This window comes from Misgurnus anguillicaudatus, chromosome 7, assembly GCF_027580225.2.
Source record: "Misgurnus anguillicaudatus chromosome 7, ASM2758022v2, whole genome shotgun sequence".
NCBI lineage: Eukaryota > Metazoa > Chordata > Actinopteri > Cypriniformes > Cobitidae > Misgurnus > Misgurnus anguillicaudatus.
Genome location: NC_073343.2, coordinates 10688756 through 10714519, shown reverse-complemented (window position 1 = coordinate 10714519; position 25764 = coordinate 10688756). Strand labels below are relative to the sequence as shown.

Genomic DNA, 25764 nt, shown 5'->3' with positions numbered 1-25764 from the left:
AAATTAATTTAAATGGTGTTAGGTCAGGTTGTATCAAATAAATTAATAACCATAGTATACTGTCAAACAATAGATGTCGCAAGCAACTGACTTTAATTCTATGCAGATCTGTATTACTTATTTTTCTAATTGCACTATATCGTCTTGATCTCTTAAAGGCGGGGTACATGATTTTAATAAAACATTTTTGTAAAGGTAGTCGGGCCGAGTACCAAAACACACTTGTAGCCAATCAGCAGTAAGGTGCGTGTCTACTAACCGTCATCGTTGCCTGGGCTGCGTATGTATGGGGCGAGTCTATCAAAATTCTACTGCCGCAGGGGAGCGTTTGTTTAGGTGATTTCAAATGTCAACATTGGCTTTCAGAGATCATGCACCCCGCCTTTAAATATTGGTGATATATTTAATCTCCAAAATCTGGAACCTTTATAATAAAAAACGACAATAAATACATTTCTTTAAAAGTATTTACTGACAAAATAATTGCTTCTATTTACATAATTGTACAGAGACTTTTAGTTAACCTGAAAACACAGAAAACCCCACAAAACCATGATACAACTTAAAACAGGACATATTAAATATTAATTTAAACTTGCAGAAACATTAACAACTTTTCTTAAACTCTTACATTAGGACAGGGAAATTTTTCTATAATGAAATTTTGTAAATAACATTGCTTTACATAATCAAAGTCAATTGAAATTGACAGCAATAAAGGTAACATTTTAACCGTGTAAATATATGTGAATATATCAAAATGAGCATTCTAAATAAATTAATAGGTCATTATTAACACATGCAGGCAATTATAATGTTGAAATACCAACCTTTTTAAAACAAATATTGGTAAACGCTGTGATCATAACAGTCTACAAGAAATTGCTGAATAAAAATCTACTGTTCAGCTATGCTGTTTAAATGATACATTCCAGGGAGACTGATAATCACCGCCCCCTCAAGGCCACCATTACTCATTACCTCCTCCAGAACTTACATCAACACACACTCACACATACAGTGTTACACTTCAGCTCGGGGACATGAAGATTATAAGTCAGTCTTTTCTGAGGTCATGTTACTGCTGTTGTTCGCAGAAGGTGGGATCTCTAAGGTAGTGTGAGGGACATGTGTTTCCCCATACACAGACTCTAGTAGTAAATCTGGGTCTGAGCTAGGAAAAGCCAGCCCGGTGCTGGAAGATGAAGCTGTAGTCAGGACAGTTTGGGGTGGTGGAAAGTTCTGGGTAGCCTGCTGGGCCTGTGCCACCCTCTCCAATTCTGCATGCTTTCGACCTCTCCTCCGGCCCAATACTTTGACGTAGTTGGCAGGGACGAGGCCTGTGGTTTGTCCATCCACGCTGGCCAAAAGCCAGCCACGCACCCTGGGTTGTTGTTCTAGAAAACAGTGATAAACACAGTGTACAAGTTGTAAATCTGTACTGTCAGTAACAAGGACAAAGAGTAGATTTTTTTGTGCTTTAGCCAGATATAAATGATAAAACCAATGTTACATAGATTTGGACACACACTGAATTTCCAAACAATGTATTTACAATGTGTTTAATTGTAAAATATATGTATAAATGTATGATATTCTTTTACCTTTAGGGGCCAGGTTAAGCATGTCCCCAGCCTGTAGTGAGATCTCCTCCTCAGATGCAGCTGTGAAATCATACTCCGCTCTTGCTACTACATGGTCATCTTCCCCACTTGCCCAGTTAGTGGCTACAACACAGAACACATACACAAACTTCAGCAGTCCCATCAAACAGCAGCAGACAGCAGAGATATGTGTACATACCGCATAACATGAGGAATTTAGATGCAAAACCCTCTAAGTGCGTCTGACATGTTTTCTTGAAAATTAGCATTTTTATAAGGCTTTTTTATTAAAGGAACAGAATGTAGGATTGTGGCCAAAACTGGTACTGCAATCACACAACTGGTGGCCAATAGTAGTGTAAGGGATCGCAATTGGTCAGTGTAATCGCGAATTAATACGCAAATTTAAATAGGTAAAGTTTATCATTTGTAAGGGTTTCAAAGGTTTGCAAATGTTAACATTCAAGTGATTTTAAACCGTTTAACTGCAAAAAGGCGCTAAAGTGAGCAGTTTACGCACAAACACACTTGCGGTTGAATGCGTCTGGTCCAGCTCAAGTCAGACGTAATCATCCTTCAAACATCAGAACTCTTGATGTGTAAACTTCAGAGAGTTGCGCTACTCTCTCTCATACTGTAGTGTATTAAAATACATTTGTAGGGATGCACCGAAATGAAAATTCTTGGCCGAAACCGAAAACAGGAAACCAAGGCCGAAAAACCGAAACCCCGAAATAAATTATTATGCCAATTATCAGTACAATTGCATTTATGGCTATCACTGTGTACTAACTTTACTAGGGGTGTGTGACGAATAAAAAAAACTCACAGTTCGGATCACATTACAGTTTTTGAGGCACAGATCAGATTATTTTTTGGATCAGCAAAAAGGTGGGAAAAATCTAATAAACAATAAAGAAATTGCAAACATTTATAAAAAAGAACAAAGTTGTACATTAATAAGGTCTGAAGTTAGCATTTTAACACAACTGAATGCTATTTTCACATATTATCTGTTCTGTTGTAAATGTTGCGACCATTGTTGCTTTTGTGGCGCACACAAACAAATAAATGTATGGATAACACTGCCAGGAGCAGAAGCCGCCATTACGCGAGATTAATGTAAACAGCGTGACGCGTCGCGTAGTCGACGTAATCTATGACGTTGACGCGTCGTTGCAGCACTATTGAGCACGACGGGGAGGGGTGGGAGACGACTGATCACCGTGAGTGAAACCCAAGCGCGAGCGCACAGATGGGAGGGGCGCGGTTGACATTCATTTTCGGTTTACATTTTCGGCTGGATTTTTTATTTCGGCCCGAAACCGATAATGCCATTTTTGGTCGGAATTTTCGGCGACCGAAATTTCGGTGCATCCCTATTCCCTATACATTTGGCTAACAAAGCAATAAAAAACACTGTAACGTTTTTATGTGGGAGACTGTTTATGCTGTGCCGTTTGTAATTTGCCCTCTGTGTGTGTGCATGCGTTTAAGGGGACTCAGTAGTGCACACACAGAGAGAGATGCAGTCTGTGCATATTTGGTCTTAAAGAGACAGTAAGCTCAATTGACCTACTTAAGTTTGTCTCATTGATGTTAATCAAACAACCTAAGACAAAGAGAAAATAATTTCTGAAGCTTTAAAAAATAATAATTAATTTATAATATAATAATTTAATTAATACAATAAATGCAGTGTTATTATTCAATTGATTTCTGTATCTAATGATTTTAGAACTTACATAATGTGCAACTTTGTTCTTTTTTATAAATGTTTGTAATTTCTTGATTTGTTATTAGATTTTTCCCATACTTTTTTTGCTGATCTGAAAAATTATCCGATCCGTGCCTCAAAATTCTAATTTGAAGCCCAAAAAAATCCATCCATCCTTCACAAAAGTAACGCCCACAGATATGGATTAATAGGTTTTTCATGGAAGTTTTATATATGAGTGAACTCTGGTGAATGTGCATTGGCCATGGCCACTAACGGAATATAGTTATTATAGTTTATAAAGTTTTAAATATGGATATTTTTCTTACAAAATCAATTACCCTCAGAAGACCTTTATTAACTCCTGAAGCTGTGGCCATTACTTTTGTGTCGGATGGATGGATTTTTTTTGGGCTTCAAATTAGAAAACACCATTTACTACCATTTTAAAGTTTGCAACAGCACAGACATTTTCGAATTTAACTCTGACTGTTCATCTCAAAAAGATAATCATATACATCGTGAATGGCTTGAGAGTGAGTAAATCATGGGGTAGTTTAATTTTTTGGTTAACTATCCTGTTAATATCACTATCTAATTTTTGACAGAGGTGGAATTTAGTGGCTTTTGCATCTGAGCTCCTCATATATTGCTCCAAAGATACATGCAGGCTTTATTAATAGTACAATAAAACCATTCTGCCTGAATCTGAAAAAAGCACTGATATATACCAAGTGCTTTTTAATTAAAGGAAAATTAATTATTTGATCATTATTAATAATAATCACCACATGTCAGAGCAATTAGTAGTAAATAGAGGTGAGGTGACATGAGAGGAGCTGAAAAGAACAGACAGAAAATAAAAAAAATTATCTGTAAATAAATTAATTCATAAATTACCCAATGTCATACCATTTTCCTCAGAACCCTCTGCAGACCTCAAAAGCCTCCAGATCAAATATGGCCCACCAAGGATAACAGCAAAAAACAAGAAAATGGGCCATGATTTGACAGAATTCGCCCCGGGGTCATCTACTCCGGCTCCCCTTGTTCCTGAAGCGGACACCGTGGATGAGGCACTGTCCGCCCACAGGTCATCCACCTCTGAATCCTGACGCAATCCCAAAAGCCTCTGTAGTCTGAGATACAGGTATCTAAGGGTCCTCACCAGGGCAAAAGCCGAAAGCACTTTTGTGAAATGGATGCGCATACGAGAGAAATGATTGGCAACATCTAAAACGGCACGAAAGCTGTTATATACAGCAGAGAATGTGGCGTCCATCATCATGCTGACTGACGAGAAGGCATGAACAATGCTCTCGATGGACTGAAACGCTCCCCGGCTGCTCTCCTCTGCATGCTGGACAAATCGGCTGGGTGGGATGTCATCCATTTGATAACGGTTGTAACCCAGGCCACCTCCAACTCCATAACCTCTGTAGCTGTAGGGGCTGTGTCCCCCATAGATGGAGCTACCATAAGGGCTGTATGAGGAGTGAAAGGAGCTGTAGTTAGGATGGTATGTCTGTTGTACGGGTCTGGGAGGGATGGGTGGTACCACCCGTGTTAAAACCGGAGGACCAGACACTGATAGGCCACTCTGTCCTGTCGATCCAAAGTCAGCAGAGCTAGATATAAAAAAGCAAACTGTTAAATGCAATATCACATTTAAAAAAAATCCACTGAAGTACATTGAAATGTGCAACTTTGTTTAATGCATTGACATTTCTGAAACAGGAAGGTGGGACATTTTGAATATTTTCTCCCCTTTTTAAATAGCTTATAACATTTAAATGCTGGAATCTGATGAGAAGCTAAAGTGCATAATGACACCATAAAAATCATTCATCCATTTTGCCAAAAGTAAAAGACTGGGTAGGTTTTAAACTCCTATATCTTCAAAGTGTGATTATTAAAAGTCCCTGAGAACAGAAAGCCACGATCGACTTGACTGCTGCATTGTGGTGTATTTCTGGGTGAAACGGAATATCACATTAAGAAAATAGCGAGTGTCACTTGTGTTTTTAACTGTGAATTGATTAGGTATAGATAAGTAGGCATTTCATTCAGAAATGGAACTCACAGCAGTTTGAGGCGGGATTAATGGATGCTCCGCCCAAGCTATCTAGCTGATGTCACCAGAGAACGATCGTCACAAGAGAACGGAGGAAAATTTGCAGATTATGATAAAAGTATCCACATGGATACATTTTTTATAATAAACAATGCAATATTGCATTAAAATAAATAATTGTCAGTTTTGATTTCATGGGGACTTTTATGTTTTTGAAGCACACTTGTTTATAGATTTTTTAAGGCCACCATATTCATATTGAAAAGCCTATAATTTTTTATTATATGGGGACTTTACATTTTTACATGTGTTGCTTTCTCTCTAATTAAAAGGCTAACGGACCACAGCATGGGAAAGATGGCGTGTTAAGTGTGAGAAGCTGCCAGTCCACTGAACTTTGACACATGCAAACAACTTGTTTGCTCGAGCACGAGTTAACTAGTTTACATAACATCCACAACACACCTGCAAAAACGGGCAAGAAAGTCACAGCTTTGCTAGACAGCTTGTCTCGCTGCACCACAATTGGTCAATCTTTGTGTACATTATAATTAAGTACCAATTTTTCATGATCAATTTTTCATCTGTGTGTTTAATTAGGGTATCTCGAAAGCTAACAAGTTGGCTAGTTAGCATTCGTAGACTCATACTTAAACTCGCTGGCAAAAATAAGACAAGAATTTACAAACCGATAGTTTAGCGGGGCAGTTATTGTTCCCGGGATTCGGCGTTCCCATGGTTTTGTTGGAGGCTGAGACATTATTTTTTATTTTCACAAAACCGTTGATCTGCTGCTCTGAGTACCAAACGTCAGGAAGAGAAACTGGCCCACAGTCAGACTAAAGCAATCTATCCTTCACATCGACCACTACTGTTTTCGCACTAGACTAAACCAATCTATCACATGGCTCACTGATGAATGCTATTCACCTTATTCCGCCACGCCCCTTTTTAATTCTTCGCTCTTCCGCATTTTGTCAACCGCCTTCCGCTGCTAATATGGCACAGTGCATTCGGTGGTTAGTTTGGTGGTTAAAAGATTGTTTGTAGTTCACTATAACTTTAGCGAAATGACAAATATCGCTACTGCTGTAAATGTTTTAAATTAGGAGGACGGTTAAAACTTCATATGACGCTCGGATAGTCTTATATTGTCCCATCAATCGTCTCGTGGTTAGACGATATGAAGCGGCCGCGGCAAGTAACCTGGCATATTTAATTACCTCGTCCTGTCAGGAGTTGATGGAGCAGCATTGAAAATTATTAAAAGTATGTCTACCAATATTTACACAGTGATTTCGTCTTTTTTAAAGCAAATGTGCACCTTAGCCAGTCCAATAACTATTCGTGTTTATGTGGTAATGTATGATAGAATTCATTTGCAAACTTGTCAACACTTATTCCTTCAAATCAGGAGACTTAAATCCTTTTAAGTGGAATCTACAAAGCTCACATACGGTTTAAGAAATTCCTTACAGATACTATCTGATCACATTGTAAAGGTTTATATAACTGTATGACAGGTAACATCTGATCACATTGTAAAGGTTTAATATAAATGCACAACATCATATCACATTGTAAAGGTTTAATATAACTGCATGGCAGGTAACACCTGATCACATTGTAAAGGTTTAATAAATGCACAACAGCTCACATTGTAAATGTTTAATATCACTGCATGACATCTAATCACATATGAAGGTTTAATGTAACTTTACAACAGGTAAAATCAGGTCACACTGTAAAGGTTTATAAAGATAACTAGACTAAGAAACAGCTAACTTTTCAGCAAGACCACCCTGCAATAAATTAAGACACAGCTTTATCAGAGTCATCAGGAGCTGATCCCAAGTGTTTATCTGGAAGCTGTTGGTGTATGTACTGGTAAAGTGCTTGGCGACTGTGTAATGGATGCAATATCGACCCTCTGTAAAGCTGACAAAGATGGTTGTTTCTCAGCAGAGATATGTACATTTGTGCCAGCTTAACACATTGAAGCGGTTTCTTCGACAGGGTTTACAGGACTAGGCCTTAATTATATTAGGACATTTTAGTTTTTACAAACAAACCTTACAAAAAAACAAGACTGGTGCGCATCTTGTGACAAAACAATGGCACTCTTATATGTTGAGGTATGTCAGTACAAGGTGTTTTTACATTTTTGTAGCTCAAATATGCATTTTAGCCTGGTACCAGCATAAGCCCTGTCTGAGAAACCGCACCATTGTTTTCCCATATCAGATGTAGGTTGCTTCAGGTTGAGTTGTGATTTTAAAGTGTAGTTGTGGTCAGAGACGGATGGATCCTCCCATTGTGTTTCTGCATCACAGTTTAGGAACATATTGATTGTATCATCCTCACAGTTGTCCTCTGCTTCACTACACATCAATGCATCTGTGAAAACAATATAACCATAAACATTTTTATGTTAGTATTTAAAGTAAAGTTGCATCATGAGAATTTTATATATATATGGCACCCATACTTAAACAGAACAGTGTGTAAGAGAGAGATGCATTAAAAAGAGACAGTAACATTATACACACAGCCTCTAAATTCAGTGTTAAATAATACGTTGTTTAATAGGTCATTATCAATATCTGAATGAGGAATGAACTGACATTCTAGCATCTGAAATCTCAGCAACTTGTAGGAATCACGTGGGCTACTGTAATAATGTAATGTACTATAATATCTCGTTGTACTATCGTAAATATATAAATATTGGTGGACAATTAAAACCATTCAAAATAGTTGCATTTTATAAACTAACGTTACTGATCTTAAGTGTATTTGTAGAACGGACTTTACAAATCTAACTTTAGACGAACGAGCACATAGTTAGCTAAGATAGCTTACCTGAAACTGGACACCTTTTCAACACCCGGCGTGGTTTAAAGTTACCGGACCATCGTAGTCGAACCATTGCCTGGGATAAGGGTGTTCCTCAGTCGGCTTCCCGTCCGTTAAAATTGGTAAGAAACAAACATAAAGGCGCTTGAATGAACTTTTTAAGCTTAACGCGTCGCCTTCAGTCACTGCCTCAGCTGCTCTTCTTCTATGCGGCCGGAAGTACGTTGACAAACTGAGCGCTATGGCGCCGCCCTTGTTGTCGTGAAAAATAAGGTGAATAGACCCTTTGCAAACACGTGACCTAGACCACGTGACGACGCCATGCTGGACGGCAAAATCACTGACGCACTAGGTTGATTAGTAATAGACGAGCGGGATTTTTGATTAGTTTTAAACAGTTTAAATATATATTTCACTAAAATACATGGCTTCTTATATTAAGGAAGTTGTTGTGCCGTTATCAGTCGAGGTAGGGCATTTGGTAGGTCCTCACAAAAAGCGCTATTTAGAGAAGTTAGAGATAGCGGGACTGGATACCGACCCTTACCTTCTTCCTCCTTCAATTTTCACGGACCTCATTAAACGCCGTGTCTGCCCGACTTCAGCCCGCATGATTTGTGCCACTATTTGGTAAACGGGATATCCCCATACACTGGTGCTGATCTTAAGGCTTTTAAAAGTCTGCAGAGCTGCCAACTTCTGAGTTCAGCTTGGAGTGAGATCTTTTTTTGGGGGGGGTGGGGGTTTGTGGTAATATTTTTTTATATAAGTCCTACCCAGCAAGCAATAGCCGTCATTTCAACGTCTCGTTTCAGTATAGACCCGATATAGCCGGGCTGTGCCTAGCCCATATCTAGCCCAAATAAACTTTAATTTGGTTACATGTGGTTTTTGACAAAAAAATTTGTGAGATGTATGCTATTTCATTGTGTAAGCAAAGTTAACAGCGATTACAAGGTATTTCGTTTCATTTCTATAAAGTGTTTTATGCATCGTCTGTACGTAGTCACAATTTAGCTCATAAATAGACCGACTACGAATAAACCAGGTTTAGCCCAGAAATAACCATGAATTTAATTACATGTTGTTTTTCCAAAATGATTTGTGAGATGTATGATATTTAATCATGTAAACAAAGTTCAAAGCGATTAAGGTATTTTGTTTCATTTCTTTAAAGTGTTTTATGCACGGTCTGTACTTAGCCACTATTTAGCTTACAAATAGACCGACTACGAATAACCCACGTTTAGCCCAGAAATAACCATTAATGTAATTACATGTGGTTTTTGCCAAATAACTTGTGAGGTGTATGGTATTTCATTGTGTAAGCAAAGTTAACAGCGATTACAAGGTTTGTTTAATTTCTTTAAAGTGTTTTATGCACCGTCGTACATAGCCACTATTTAGCTCATAAATAGACCGACTACGAACAAACCATGTTTAGCCCAGAATAACCTTGAATTTAATAAAATGTTGTTTTTGCCAAAATAACTTGCAAGATGTATGATATTTCATCAGGCATGCAAAGACACCAGTGAATTCAAGATGTTTGGTTTTATTTATCTTATCTGAATATCTGCTGTCACGCATAACATTCATTATTGATAAACAAAATCCAGTTACAACTCCGAACCGCTAGATGGCAGCTGCAGTACACAAACACGAGGCCAGATCTCGCGAGAAAGATTTCCGCTGTTTGAAAATCAACAGCGAGCAGCCAGGAGGAAAGCAATCTTCCACACTCGTTTGATCTTGTAAGTGTTTTTTATTATTTTATTTTACATGTGTTTAAAATGTATTTACTTTATTTGTTGTTGGAATCGCGACATTCTTGCGGGTAACTTTACGTTAAAGTAAGTAACCCATGTTTTATAAAACCTAAACAGTACAACCTGCAATGTAATAAAATAGTGGAGGTAAATGAGTCTATGTAACGTTACACTGAAGATTAACATGAGTGATTTGTAGGCTGCTTTTTAGTAACAGCAGTAACTTAGCTAAGTTATTACTGTGTTGCTTACAGTAATGTGGGCAGTTGTGCTTTACAATTATGCATACACAGATAGATTGTGGGGGAAAGCTATTTTTCCATATGGATTTAACTTACAAGCCTTCAGTTTGTTGGAAAAAAGAGTTTTATTGTGTTAGTGAGGGCAAACTTGCAGGTCAGTGGGCATTAACCTTTAAGGTTGGTAAACACTTGTACACTGAAGCATACATTACTGTACAATTACTGACATATGCATGTGCTATTCAGGTGTCAAACATTTGTGAAACTGTAGGGAGAAACTTGAGAGACCGTGCCGTAAGAATGCTGGACAGGTAAATAATATAAAAAAGCAATAATAAACAGAAATTGTGTTGTCAACGCAGTCTTTCATGAGGTCTAAAAAAAAAATGTCAGTCTGCAACTGTTAACGACATTATCTTTTGTATTTTAGAGTTCACTAAGATTCATTAATTTCACAGTTCAACATGAATGGTGGTGGTCCACTGCAGAATCAAGCATTTGAAAAAACATCAGTTCCCAGTTATTAAAGGTAAGTGTGTTTGTATGTAGTTTGAGGCTGAATGGTGTTTCACAAAATAATACTTTTAATATGACATTAGGCTATGTGAGGTGTAATTGACAACAGTCCGGTACTGCCTTAATATTTTCTAAATATTAAAAGCCCCAGATTAAATTACTCTTTGCCGATACAACAGTTAACTCACCCATACAATATTGTTTAGATGTTTTATGTCCATAAGATTGTATTGTGAATATTTTATGCTTGGCATCTTAAAGGAATAGTCTACCCTTTTGCCATATTAAACTATGTTATTACCTCAACCTAGACGAATTAACCTATCTTTTTCAATGCGTGCACTGTACAGTGTGTTGTTAATGTGTTAGCATTTAGCCTAGCCCCATTCATTCCTATGGTACCAAAAAAAAGTTTTATTTTGTGGCACCATACTTACTGGTATAACTCCTCATGTAACAGTCTTTAAATAGGGAAAACACGGAAGTGTTTGGTGGCTTCCCTGTTTGGTACCATAGGAATGAATGGGTCTAGGCTAAATGCTAACACATTCACGACGCGCTATACAGTGCACGCATTGAAAAAAGATAGATATGTATTAATTTGTCTAAGTTGAGGTAATAACATAGTTTAATATGGCAAAAGGGTAGACTATTCCTTTAAAGGGCAGGGTATTTGATTTTGAAAAATACTAACTTTAGCCTACACGCACCAACCAGAAGCACACTCCTATCTCATTAACCAGTAAGACTGACAAAGTGAATAACATTACCAAAATAACCAAATTAAAAACAGCACGTTTAGAAATTTGAAAAGATAAATATCATTGCACTAATTCGTAAAGGAACACAAACTACATAAGCAACACGTTTCATTAAAATACAATCTGAATCCATCAAAATAGAATCACACTGTATACCTACCTTTCCAAAAGAAACACTGCAACGACCCTTTCAGACCTGTAGCTGTTTCCATCTTGCAGAAAAGCAGTGAAGTTACCAATGTTAATTTGGGTTTTTGCTCTTTGCTCATCCAGATGTTTTTTTTTTTGTTGTTTCAAAATGTTTGAACAGGGTGTGAAGTGGCATGCAAAACACGTTCACAGAAGAGGGGCAAAAATTTAATGCGTCCAATTAGGCATGGGCCGGAATGAGATTCTGGATGATAACCATAAGCAAAAATACCACGGTGTTGCGGTATTGCCATTGTGACACTAAAATGTGTTATTTTCAAATGTCTGCATATTAAAACATCAACTTTTCAACTGGACACAATACATTTTATTTTTAAACAACAAACAACGTTTATGCCAGTTTAAAATAAAGCCTTTAAATGATAATATTCTTTCAGTTGTAAATGTAAACATGAATTCAATTACATGATTTAATTCACTTTGTGTAAACACAGTTCATACATTGAAAACGGTATCACAGAAATTTTTTGTGGTTTTTAAAACCTTGACTCTGAAAATCTCGGTATACCTTTAAACTAGTAACTGGCCCATGTCCAAATATTGCATTGGGTCGGGGTTCAATGATTTGTTGAACGTTTTTTGGTCCTACGCCTTTTACAGATGACACAAATATATAAAAATACACATTAGACAACTTAACATAGTGATTGCTATCAAGACTTGAGGAGACTTTCAACCAGCATAACTAAAATGTTTCTGGATCAAAATCAGATACCCTGCCTTTAAGCCTCTTTTGCTAGTTCCAAATTGTCATTAAACACACACAGAGAAACATGCACTTGTGTTTGTAGTAATGAGAACGGTATGATTACTGTTGCCTGTCAATATTTATATATGACTTCTTCGAAAGAGAATGACTATCACATTTAATATAAAGCAAAATACTTGTCTCATGCATTCTTTTCATATTTGGCAGATGCTGTGTTGAACAACTTCCCAGCAGCAACAGAACTGGAAGTGAAGGATGCAATGGGGGCATTTCAAACAGGCACCAGGGAGGACGTGGTGTATAGAAATTAGTACAATTAATAAGTTGAAGTGAACTGAAGATAGTTTGTTAATGTTTAGATGTTATTTCATTTTTAAAATTGTATTTTGTTAATTATTCCTTTATTTTGTTACTGTTTTATTCTTTTTGTTAAAAGTAGTTTTTCTTATCATTTTGTCTTATCTGAATTTCTATTGTATTAACAATATTTTTTGTAATAAATTGCATGATTGTATGTTTATGAGAACCTGTTTTAATGGATTAAAAAGAATTCTTTAGCCATTCTTTTGTTGTTTATTAGACACACATGTGTAGTCATTTAATAGCCGTCTATTTAACGGCTAGTCTATTCTTGGGCTATGATAGACGTCTACTAGATTTTCACTGACAGCCCAAAATTAGCCTTGTTTTAGCCTAGACCCACATTCACCGTCTATTAGACGTATATATGTAGACGTTTAGTAGTCGTCTATTTAACGGCTAGTCTATTCTTGGGCTATGATAGACGTCTACTAGATTTTCACTGACAGCCCAAAATTAGCCTTGTTTTAGCCTAGACGTCAGGGGGGTGTTTAGACGGCTACTAGACGTCTATTAGACGCAAAATTGCTTGCTGGGTAACCATTTGCCAATTGATAATAGTGTGGATTTTAGCTATTTCTGTGTTAAATAGTTGGAAAAGACTGCGTTAAAATAGTTCACAATACAAATCGAATCATATTTTAGAAATTACATTGAAATAAAAGCTTTTACGGAGTTTAAATGCCTGAGATTAGAGTCTTTACTATTATTTTATACACTTCTATTATGCTTTCCTTCTGATAAAAGTGCCAAAAAAGTTGTTAAAATCTAATGAATAGGCAACTGGTCTCTGTAAAATGTATAACTGCAGATAACAGCAGCTTTGATTCAGTTTATCCACTGAGAAAGAGAAGCGTAAAGTGATGATTTGTGATTGGTGATAGAGGGACTGTCACAATCAAATAAACCAAATGAGTAGTTTAATATTAAACTAAAGCAACAGATAATGTGTATGTCAAGACCATATAATTATATTTCGTATATATTATTGTTTATAGATGTCAAATATCAATAGACTTTTTTCTCTTTTATTAAAACCTGTCCCAGCAAACATCACGCAGGCTTGTAATGCTTGCAAACATGCACACGCGAGTGATGGTTGATTAAAATTGCTGTTTTCTGAGGGTATCTGCATGCGTGGAATCCGGGCAGGTCTCTGCTTTTCATCCAGACCTTGACGCTTTGTGTGTTCGACTGGTGCGGAGCTGACTGATCGGCGTATGACATCAGAGTAACGCGACAGCAAAGGTAAAGGCGGACCCTTTTGTAACATTTCGACTTGCTCTCGCGGTACTCTGATGTCCTCGCTGCCGAACTTCCTGCGCAGCGCCACATAAAGTGAAATGCTCTTTGACTCTTTGCAGCAAAGTACCAGCAACATGGGAAGGTGGCACGCAAAAGACAGTGAAGGTACGCTAAAATATAAAAGTGTCAGTACTGCGAGCACTGGTTTAGCTACTTACATCGTGAAAATGGATGTGTGGCGTGAGAATGGGGTCAATTGCGTGGGTCTCCTGTTTCACACATACTCCGTATGCAGTGCGTTTGCGGTGCGTAATTTTTTACGTAGCCATGTTAAAAGGTTAGAGCTTTCACACAGCATACGTATGTGGTCCGTCCTGTCCGTTGCAGATGCGGTGCGGTGCAGCAGTGCTGCGATCGTTTCGGCAGCGAGTCTATTTTTGCTGTACGGCACGCAAGCTGCACGCGCTGATTTAAAGTGATAGCGCATGTTTTGTGGTCAGAATGAATACGGATTTACACAAAAATGCAGTAATTTCACTCTAAATGGATGTAAATAAAGTTTTCAGTAGTTTTTTTCTGTAATTTTATTTGTTTAATCCCAGTATGAAGCAATTAAGGCAAAGCACTTACCACGAGTTAAAAAATGATATGTATAACATCTTGTTAAATATTCTACCGTGTTTATATACATTGCACATACATAAAGTATGCTATTAATTTTACCATTGTTTAATTATACTAACATAGCCTTTTAGTTTTTATTTGTAAAACAACAGTAACCAAATTTATATTGTCTTATAACAATATCCATAACCATGGAATTTTTAGTTAAACTAAAGTAATACAAATCATAATCAATCTTACAAAAACCGTTTTGTCAACCGTTAAAATTATGGTTAATTTTTCCAAAGAGAACTATACAAAATGATCTGTTTGATAGACGGGGAAGCGCACCTGTCAATCAGCGCTATTATAACAGAGCGAGGCGAGAGACGAACGTGCTCAGTAATATGGAATAATGTGTTGATCTTGAATGATTGTAAGAATACATTTGCTTTAAATATAATGTTTTTCATACAACGTTTTGGGAGATAATAATGATTTTTTTCAATTGTTATTGAGCTTATTTAGACTTGTTGCAGTTATAACAGCGTTTGGCGTATTTACCTCAGAGTTTGTTTCAGTAATATTGCTGTTTTTCCGGTAATAATAATACAATTTGCATGTCAATCTTGCTTCCTTGTCTGTTTATTCATGTCATTGTGCTGTTATTTTAATTATTTGAGAATATTTCTTGCCATATGAGCTTCATTGCCGTTATATAAATACTCTCGTCTATGCAAATATATAAATAGTACAGGAAATGTAGCCTATAATGTAACCATGCATGTCACCTATATTTTCTCTTCAAAAGTTATAATGCTAATTTATATTTATGATATATGTGGAGATAAATAGACCTTTGATCCTTTCATGTTTCCTGACCATTACACTAGAGATTTTAAACATCCTAGTCTATCAAATAATATCTAAAGTATATTGTTTTGTGAAGAAAAAAACACAGCAGGCTATTATATAGTTTATTGATGAGGCGCTTTTCAACAGAAAGTGTCAATCACCTGATTATTCAACACATTTGATACGCAGAAGCAGCGGTTAGCAACGCACTGCAAACGGAGTATGTGTGAAAGCACAACGGATGCTTGACGGATCGCACCGCATACGTACTGCAACACGCACCGCAAACGCACTGCATACGGAGTATGTGTGAAACAGGCGTCACGGTGAATGCGTAAGAGTTGGCAGCTATGAAATGTATGGTGTCACTGCAGTATTAAACAATAACATTCATGTAAAAAAACTTGTATTTATGCCACTTTTCTGTAATGGTAGGTGCATCATAGCAACACGAAATAACCATTTAATGACCCTAACGAACACAAACACGTACTTGTTCGGCTTGCCGTCCGTCTACAACATAGCACTTCCGCCGTCCATCATGGCGTCCATAATTCGCGCGAGTAGAGCGTGACGTCACGTGCAAGGGGTCTATATTACTATATTATCGTGCTGTAATATTACAATATTTTGTAGTATATTGTAGTTTTACTATAGTAAACTGTAGTGAATTGTATACAATATAAAGTATATTTTAATAATTACTTTACTTTGTTAATATACTTTATTAATTTACGTTTCTGTAGTATAAATGAACTGTAGCAGATCAGTACACTTTCATATTTGTTATGACAAGGTCAAAAAACAATATAATATACAGAAATTTTACAGTTTAGTAAATACAAAATTATACTTCAATATTTTTACATCTGGATACTTGCCTGATAACATTAAGAGTTTTTGTGTAGCTTATATACACAACGCAACCTAGGTTTAACAGTCTATGAACGCAACGCAACAAACTATATGCCTCTGTAAAAAGCCATTGTCAGAAGTGGGATTTGAACCCACGCCTCCATTCGGAGACCAGAAATCTCTTTAGTTGAGAAGGTTCACTGCCTTGAGTCTGGCGCCTTAGACCGCTCGGCCATTCTGACACTGTACAAAGTGCTCATATAGGACATACTGATCCCTTAATCACATCATATTTAAGTTTAAATGCATCGTATTCAACTAAACTTACATCGCAAAGTATATACCACTATAGTTTTTATACGATGATTAGACGAGGCTGAATCTAGCTTCTTATTCGCAGCTTCTTATTGACGCTTTTCGTTCCACCTTAAAAGACGCGACCCTTCCGCGTTTGCAGTTTCTTTTTCACGCACAGCTTAGGGACCGTAGCGCAATATCTCTTATTCGTGCTGTTTTGAGTGATCATGTTTCTTTTGTTACTGTGAGAGTAATATACATTTGAAAATAAACAGAATAACAGAGTTATGAAAGAACACGGATAGTCAGAATGTAAAGATACACTAATATGTTGTAAATTTACATTGTTAAACGTGTCATCTTTGGATTGCATTAATGGATCATCTTAATATATATGTCTTTGTGATGTTTGTGTGGGTGCTTGCGTGTGTGTGTGTGTGTGTGTGTGTGTGTGTGTGTGTGTGTGTGTGTGTGTGTGTGTGTGTGTGTGTGTGTGTGTGTGTGTGTGTGTGTGTGTGTGGATATGCGTGTGTGTGGATGTGCGTCTGTGTGTGTGTGCGCGCGCGGGCGTGCTTGCGAGTATGCGTGTGCTCGCGGGTGCGTGCATTTGTGTGTGTGTGTGAGCACGCGGGTGTGTGTGTGTGTGTGAGAGAGAGAGAGAAAGAGAGAGAGAGTGCGCGAGGGTGTGTATGTGTGTGGGGCCGCGCGGGTTGTGTGTGTGTGCGCGGGCGTGTGTGTGTGTGTGTGTGTGTGTGTGTGTGTGTGTGTGTGTGTGCGGCGCGCGCGCGCACGCGTGTGCGAGTGTGCGTGCGGCGCACGCGTGTGCGAGTGTGTGTGCGCGGGTGCGTGCTTGCTAATGCGTGTTTGTTTGAAGTTTGCAGATGACTCTAGAAATGATGAATCTATACATACAGAAGCTTAGAGAGCCTGTTGCTTCAAACTGTGGAGATGAGAGTAGATTTCCTGAAGAGCCCGTATCACTCCCTCTCAACATTTTCAAATTTACTGTGCCAGAATTTTTTTTCCACAAGACATCTTCACCTTAAGCAGTTACAGTAGCACATTTGCTCCGACCTTGCTGTTTTAAAATGCAGTATTGTATAGTGCAATATCCCACACTAGGGTTTAATAGGGTTAACTGTGTAAATACACAGTACAATATACATGATATACAGTTTTATATACAGTACTTATAGATATTTGTAAATAACTCTCTCACTTGCTTCTTATCTATATTATTTGTTTTAATTTCTAATTTTACATTAAATGTTGCTATTTGCTGTTTATCTATATACTGTTTGTCTGTAAGTACCAAACTAAAATACATTTCTTGTGCAAGTGTGCATAATTGGCAAATAAAGCTTATTTTGATTCTGGTTCTCTGATACTTATTGTAGCTGTTTATACTTTACAAGACGCAATGACACAACATCAAACTCAATGTGCATTCATCAAACAAATTATTTCCCACCACATAGCACTCTCAAATTACCCCAAAGACGAATTGCATTGTCAGCTCAGTTGTTGGCACCACATCTGAGCTGCTTTCTGGGGTGCGTTTAAACTTTCACTGCAGGGTCACACCCAGTGCTGCTGTCTATCCTCGTGAAAAAATCTGATTTATTTACAGGAACATTTTAAAGTTATGGTCCCATAAACTTGGCATTTTTGACAATACAGTTACAGACACTGCATTTTAACCATATTTGAGATGCAATATCTCAGTTGCCCTCTGGGGTGTGTTTAATATTTCAATGCAGGGTCACACTGAGTCCAAACGTCTATCACCATGCCAAAAATCAGACTTATTTACAGCAGCTTTTTAAAGTTATGGTCACATAAACTTGGTAATTTTGACAATCCAGTTAATAGACATTGCATTTTAAACCATATTTGAGGTGCTATATCCCAGTTGCCCTCTGGGGTGCGTTTAATATTTCAATGCAGGGTCACACTCAGTGCCCCTTTCTATCACCATGCCAAACATCAGACTTATTTACAGCAGCATTTTAAAGATATGGTCCCATAATCTTGGCATTTTTTGGCAATACAGTAACAGACACTGCATTTTAACCAAATTTATGGTGCTATATCTCAGTTGCCCTCTGGGGTGCGTTTAATATTTCAATGCAGGGTCACACTCAGCCTGCCTATCACCATACCAAAAATCAGACTTATTTACAGCAGCATTTTAAAGTTATGGTCCCATAAACTTGGGCATTTTTGACAAGACAGTTAAATTAATTGCACTTTAATCAAATTTGAGGTACTATATCTCAGTTGCCCTCTGGGCTGCGTTTAATATCTCAATGCAAGGTCACACTCAGTGCTCCTGCCTATCACCATACCAAAAATCAGAATAATTTACAGCAGCATTTTAAAGTTATGGTCCCATAAACTTGCCATTTTTGACAAGACAGTTACAGACACTGCATTTTAACCAAATTTGAGGTGCAATATCTCAGTTGGCCTCTGGGGTGCGTTTAATATCTCAATGCAAGGTCACACTCAGTGCTCCTGTCTATCACCATAGCAAAAATCAGAATAATTTAAAGCAGCTTTTTAAAGTTATGGTCTCATAAACTTGGCATTTTTGACAATACAGTTACAGACACTGCATTTTAACCATATTTGAGGTGCAATATCTCAATTGGCCTCTAGGGTGCGTTTAGTATCTCAATGCAGGGTCACACTCAGTGCTCTTGCCTATCACCATAGCAAAAATCAGAATAATTTACAGCAGCATTTTAAAATTATGGTCCCATAAACTTGCCATTTTTGACTAGACAGTTAAAGTAATTACACTTTAACCAAATTTGAGGTGCTACATCTCAGTTGCCCTCCGGGGTGCGCCCAATACCCCAATGCAGGGTCACACTCAGTGCTCCTGCCCATCACCATAGCAAAAATCAGAATAATCCACAGCAGCATCTCAAAGCTATGGTCCCATAAACTTGGCATTTTTGACAATACAGTTACAGACACTGCATCTTAACCAAATTTGAAGTGCAATATCTCAGTTGGCCTCTGGGGTGCGTTTAATATCTCAATGCAGGGTCACACTCAGTGCTCCTGCCTATCACCATAGCAAAAATCAGACTTATTTACAGCAGCATTTTAAAGTTATGGTCCCATAAACTTGCCATTTTTGACAAGACAGTTACAGACAATGCATTTTAACCAAATTAGAGGTGCAATATCTCAGTTGGCCTCTGGGGTGCGTTTAATAATTCAATGCAGAGTCACACTCAGTGCTCCTGTCTATCACCATAGGAAAAATCAGAATAATTTACAGCAGCATTTTAAAGTTATGGTCCCATAAACTTGCCATTTTTGACAAGACAGTTACAGACACTGCATTTTAACCAAATAAGAGGTGCAACATCTCAGTTGGCCCCCGGGTCGCGTTCAACATTTCAATGCAGCCTCACACTCAATGCTCCTGCCCATCAGCATACCAAAAATCAGGCTCATTTACAGCAGCACTTCAAAGTTATGGTCCCATAAACTTGCCATTTTTGACTAGACAGTTAAAGTAATTACACTTTAACCAAATTTGAGGTGCTATATCTCAGTTGCCCTCTGGGGTCCGTTTAATATTTCAATGCACAGTCACACTCAGTGCTCCTGCCTATCACCATACCAAAAATCAGAATAATTTACAGCAGCATTTTAAAGTTATGGTCCCATAAACTTGCCATTTTTGACAAGACAGTTACAGACACTGCATTTTAACAAAATTAGAGGTGCAATATCTCAGTTGGCCTCTGGGGTGCGTTTAATATCTCAATGCAGCGTCACACTCAGTGCTCTTGCCTATCACCATAGCAAAAATCAGACTTATTTACAGCAGCATTTTAAAGTTATGGTCCCATAAACTTGCCATTTTTGACAAGACAGTTACAGACACTGCATTTTAACCAAATTAGAGGTGCAATATCTCAGTTGGCCTCTGGGGTGCGTTTAATATTTCAATGCAGCGTCACACTCAGTGCTCATGCCTATCACCATACAAAAATCAGACTCATTTACAGCAGCATTTTAAAGTTATGGTCCCATAAACTTGCCATTTTTGACTAGACAGTTAAAGTAATTACACTTTAACCAAATTTGAGGTGCTATATCTCAGTTGCCCTCTGGGGTGCGTTTATTTTTTCAATGCACCGTCACACTCAGTGCTCCTGCCTATCACCATACCAAAAATCAGAATAATTTACAGCAGCATTTTAAAGTTATGGTCCCATAAACTTGGCATTTTTGACAAGACAGTTACAGACACTGCATTTTAACCAAATTTGAGGTGCAATATCTCAGTTGCCCTCTGGGGTGCGTTTAATAATTCAATGCAGAGTCACACTCAGTGCTCCTGTCTATCACCATAGGAAAAATCAGAATAATTTACAGCAGCATTTTAAAGTTATGGTCCCATAAACTTGCCATTTTTGACAAGACAGTTACAGACACTGCATTTTAACCAAATTAGAGGTGCAATATCTCAGTTGGCCTCTGGGGTGCGTTTAATAATTCAATGCAGAGTCACACTCAGTGCTCCTGCCTATCACCATACAAAAAATCAGACTCATTTACAGCAGCATTTTAAAGTTATGGTCCCATAAACTTGGCATTTTTGACTAGACAGTTACAGACACTGCATTTTAACCAAATTAGAGGTGCAATATCTCAGTTGGCCTCTGGGGTGCGTTTAATATTTCAATGCAGCGTCACACTCAGTGCTCCTGCCTATCACCATAGCAAAAATCAGAATAATTTACAGCAGCATTTTAAAGTTATGGTCCCATAAACTTGCCATTTTTGACAATACAGTTACAGACACTGCATTTTAACAAAATTAGAGGTGCAATATCTCAGTTGGCCTCTGGGGTCATTTAATATCTGAATGCAGCGTCACACTCAGTGCTCTTGCCTATCACCATAGCAAAAATCAGACTTATTTACAGCAGCATTTTAAAGTTATGGTCCCATAAACTTGCCATTTTTGACAAGACAGTTACAGACACTGCATTTTAACCAAATTAGAGGTGCAATATCTCAGTTGGCCTCTGGGGTGCGTTTAATATTTCAATGCAGCGTCACACTCAGTGCTCCTGCCTATCACCATACAAAAAATCAGACTCATTTACAGCAGCATTTTAAAGTTATGGTCCCATAAACTTGCCATTTTTGACTAGACAGTTAAAGTAATTACACTTTAACCAAATTTGAGGTGCTATATCTCAGTTGCCCTCTGGGGTGCGTTTAATATTTCAATGCACAGTCACACTCAGTGCTCTTGCCTATCACCATACCAAAAATCAGAATAATTTACAGCAGCATTTTAAAGTTATGGTCCCATAAACTTGCCATTTTTGACAATACAGTTACAGACACTGCATTTTAACCAAATTAGAGGTGCAATATCTCAGATGGCCTCTGGGGTGCGTTTAATAATTCAATGCAGCGTCACACTCAGTGCTCCTGCCTATCACCATACAAAAAATCAGACTTATTTACAGCAGCATTTTAAAGTTATGGTCCCATAAACTTGCAATTTTTGACTAGACAGTTAAAGTAATTACACTTAAACCAAATTTGAGGTGCTATATCTCAGTTGCCCTCTGGGGTGCGTTTAATATCTCAATGTAGGGTCACACTTAGTGCTCCTGCCTATCACCATAGCAAAAATCCGACTTATTTACAGCAGCATTTTAAAGTTATGGTCCCATAAACTTGCCATTTTTGACTAGACAGTTAAAGTAATTACACTTTAACCAAATTTGAGGTGCTATATCTCAGTTGCCCTCTGGGGTGCGTTTATTTTTTCAATGCACCGTCACACTCAGTGCTCCTGCCTATCACCATACCAAAAATCAGAATAATTTACAGCAGCATTTTAAAGTTATGGTCCCATAAACTTGGCATTTTTGACAAGACAGTTACAGACACTGCATTTTAACCAAATTTGAGGTGCAATATCTCAGTTGCCCTCTGGGGTGCGTTTAATAATTCAATGCAGAGTCACACTCAGTGCTCCTGTCTATCACCATAGGAAAAATCAGAATAATTTACAGCAGCATTTTAAAGTTATGGTCCCATAAACTTGCCATTTTTGACAAGACAGTTACAGACACTGCATTTTAACCAAATTAGAGGTGCAATATCTCAGTTGGCCTCTGGGGTGCGTTTAATAATTCAATGCAGAGTCACACTCAGTGCTCCTGCCTATCACCATACAAAAAATCAGACTCATTTACAGCAGCATTTTAAAGTTATGGTCCCATAAACCTGCCATTTTTGACTAGACAGTTACAGACACTGCATTTTAACCAAATTAGAGGTGCAATATCTCAGTTGGCCTCTGGGGTGCGTTTAATATTTCAATGCAGCGTCACACTCAGTGCTCCTGCCTATCACCATACAAAAAATCAGACTCATTTACAGCAGCATTTTAAAGTTATGGTCCCATAAACTTGCCATTTTTGACTAGACAGTTAAAGTAATTACACTTTAACCAAATTTGAGGTGCTATATCTCAGTTGCCCTCTGGGGTGCGTTTAATATTTCAATGCACAGTCACACTCAGTGCTCCTGCCTATCACCATACCAAAAATCAGAATAATTTACAGCAGCATTTTAAAGTTATGGTCCCATAAACTTGCCATTTTTGACAAGACAGTTACAGACACTGCATTTTAACAAAATTAGAGGTGCAATATCTCAGTTGGCCTCTGGGGTCATTTAATATCTGAATGCAGCGTCACACTCAGTGCTCTTGCCTATCACCATAGCAAAAATCAGACTTATTTACAGCAGCATTTTAAAGTTATGGTCCCATAAACTTGCCATTTTTGACAAGACAGTTACAGACACTGCATTTTAACCAAATTAGAGGTGCAATATCTCAGTTGGCCTCTGGGGTGCGTTTAATATTTCAATGCAGCGTCACACTCAGTGCTCCTGCCTATCACCATACAAAAAATCAGACTCATTTACAGCAGCATTTTAAAGTTATGGTCCCATAAACTTGCCATTTTTGACTAGACAGTTAAAGTAATTACACTTTAACCAAATTTGAGGTGCTATATCTCAGTTGCCCTCTGGGGTGCGTTTAATATTTCAATGCACAGTCACACTCAGTGCTCTTGCCTATCACCATACCAAAAATCAGAATAATTTACAGCAGCATTTTAAAGTTATGGTCCCATAAACTTGCCATTTTTGACAATACAGTTACAGACACTGCATTTTAACCAAATTAGAGGTGCAATATCTCAGATGGCCTCTGGGGTGCGTTTAATAATTCAATGCAGCGTCACACTCAGTGCTCCTGCCTATCACCATACAAAAAATCAGACTTATTTACAGCAGCATTTTAAAGTTATGGTCCCATAAACTTGCAATTTTTGACTAGACAGTTAAAGTAATTACACTTAAACCAAATTTGAGGTGCTATATCTCAGTTGCCCTCTGGGGTGCGTTTAATATCTCAATGTAGGGTCACACTTAGTGCTCCTGCCTATTACCATAGCAAAAATCCGACTTATTTACAGCAGCATTTTAAAGTTATGGTCCCATAAACTTGCAATTTTTGACTAGACAGTTAAAGTAATTACACTTAAACCAAATTTGAGGTGCAATATCTCAGTTGGCCTCTGGGGTGCGTTTAATATCTCAATGCAGCGTCACACTCAGTGCTCTTGCCTATCACCATAGCAAAAATCAGACTTATTTACAGCAGCATTTTAAAGTTATGGTCCCATAAACTTGCCATTTTTGACAAGACAGTTACAGACACTGCATTTTAACCAAATTAGAGGTGCAATATCTCAGTTGGCCTCTGGGGTGCGTTTAATATTTCAATGCAGCCTCACACTCAGTGCTCCTGCCTATCACCATACAAAAAATCAGACTAATTTACAGCAGCATTTTAAAGTTATGGTCCCATAAACTTGCCATTTTTGACTAGACAGTTAAAGTAATTACACTTTAACCAAATTTGAGGTGCTATATCTCAGGTGCCCTCTGGGGTGCGTTTAATATTTCAATGCACAGTCACACTCAGTGCTCCTGCCTATCACCATAGCAAAAAATCAGACTTATTTACAGCAGCATTTTAAAGTTATGGTCCCAAAAACTTGCCATTTTTGACTAGACACTTAAAGTAATTACAGTTTAACCAAATTTGAGGTGCTATATCTCAGTTGCCCTCTGGGCTGCGTTTAATATCTCAATGCAGGGTCACACTTAGTGCTCCTGCCTATCACCATAGCAAAAATCAGACTTATTTACAGCAGCATTTTAAAGTTATGGTCCCATAAACTTGCCATTTTTGACAAGACAGTTACAGACACTGCATTTTAACCAAATTAGAGGTGCAATATCTCAGTTGGCCTCTGGGGTGCGTTTAGTATCTCAATGCAGGGTCACACTCAGTGCTCTTGCCTATCACCATAGCAAAAATCAGTCTTATTTACAGCAGCATTTTAAAGTTATGGTCCCATAAACTTGCCATTTTTGACTAGACAGTTAATGTAATTACACTTTAACCAAATTTGAGGTGCTATATCTCAGTTGCCCTCTGGGGTGCGTTTAATATCTCAATGCAGGGTCACACTTAGTGCTCCTGCCTATCACCATACAAAAATCCGACTTATTTACAGCAGCATTTTAAAGTTATGGTCCCATAAACTTGCCATTTTTGACAAGACAGTTACAGACACTGCATTTTAACCAAATTAGAGGTGCAATATCTCAGTTGGCCTCTGGGGTGCGTTTAGTATCTCAATGCAGGGTCACACTTAGTGCTCCTGCCTATCACCATAGCAAAAATCCGACTTATTTACAGCAGCATTTTAAAGTTATGGTCCCATAAACTTGCCATTTTTGACAAGACAGTTACAGACACTGCATTTTAACCAAATTAGAGGTGCAATATCTCAGTTGGCCTCTGGGGTGCGTTTAGTATCTCAATGCAGGGTCACACTCAGTGCTCTTGCCTATCACCATAGCAAAAATCAGAATAATTTACAGCAGCATTTTAAAGTTATGGTCCCATAAACTTGCCATTTTTGACTAGACAGTTAAAGTAATTACA

General features: G+C 37.8%; 1 protein-coding gene, 1 long non-coding RNA gene and 1 other non-coding gene across 4 annotated transcripts; all 3 read right to left on the bottom strand.

The window, feature by feature from the left end:
• Window positions 1-462: 462 nt before the first annotated feature.
• pex13 (peroxisomal biogenesis factor 13) lies at window positions 463-6252 on the bottom strand. Of its 2 annotated transcripts, none has more exons than XM_055172247.2 (4): window positions 6085-6252; window positions 4222-4949; window positions 1605-1727; window positions 463-1397 (listed from the first exon to the last, which is right to left on the bottom strand). In XM_055172247.2, the coding sequence occupies exons 1-4, from the start codon at window positions 6153-6155 to the stop codon at window positions 1051-1053; spliced, it is 1269 nt and encodes a 422-aa protein (XP_055028222.2). In that variant the 5' UTR covers window positions 6156-6252; the 3' UTR covers window positions 463-1050. The 2 variants fall into 2 exon arrangements, with proteins under 2 accessions (XP_055028222.2, XP_055028223.2); XM_055172248.2 differs by having other exon boundaries at window positions 4234-4949; window positions 6085-6251.
• Window positions 6253-6968: 716 nt separating this feature from the next.
• On the bottom strand, window positions 6969-8948 carry LOC129447376 (uncharacterized). The gene is made up of 2 exons (XR_008645451.2): window positions 8258-8948; window positions 6969-7792 (listed from the first exon to the last, which is right to left on the bottom strand). It is a non-coding gene; the product is annotated as an uncharacterized lncRNA (long non-coding RNA).
• A 7559-nt stretch (window positions 8949-16507) lies between these two features.
• trnal-caa (transfer RNA leucine (anticodon CAA)) lies at window positions 16508-16618 on the bottom strand. Its single transcript has 2 exons — window positions 16581-16618; window positions 16508-16553 (listed from the first exon to the last, which is right to left on the bottom strand). It is a non-coding gene; the product is annotated as a tRNA-Leu (tRNA).
• Between the last annotated feature and the right edge of the window lie 9146 nt (window positions 16619-25764).

Excerpts from the sequence above, each read along its gene's own strand:
- pex13 (XM_055172247.2), bottom strand. The coding sequence starts at position 6,155 with ATGTCTCAGCCTCCAACAAAACCATGGGAACGCCGAATCCCGGGAACA. Across the intron at positions 1,728-4,221 it reads GGAAAATGGTATGACATTGG|CCACTAACTGGGCAAGTGGG; the intron begins GTAATTTATGAA and ends TCTGTGTTGTAG. Across the intron at positions 1,398-1,604 it reads GCTTAACCTGGCCCCTAAAG|AACAACAACCCAGGGTGCGT; the intron begins GTAAAAGAATAT and ends ACTGTTTTCTAG.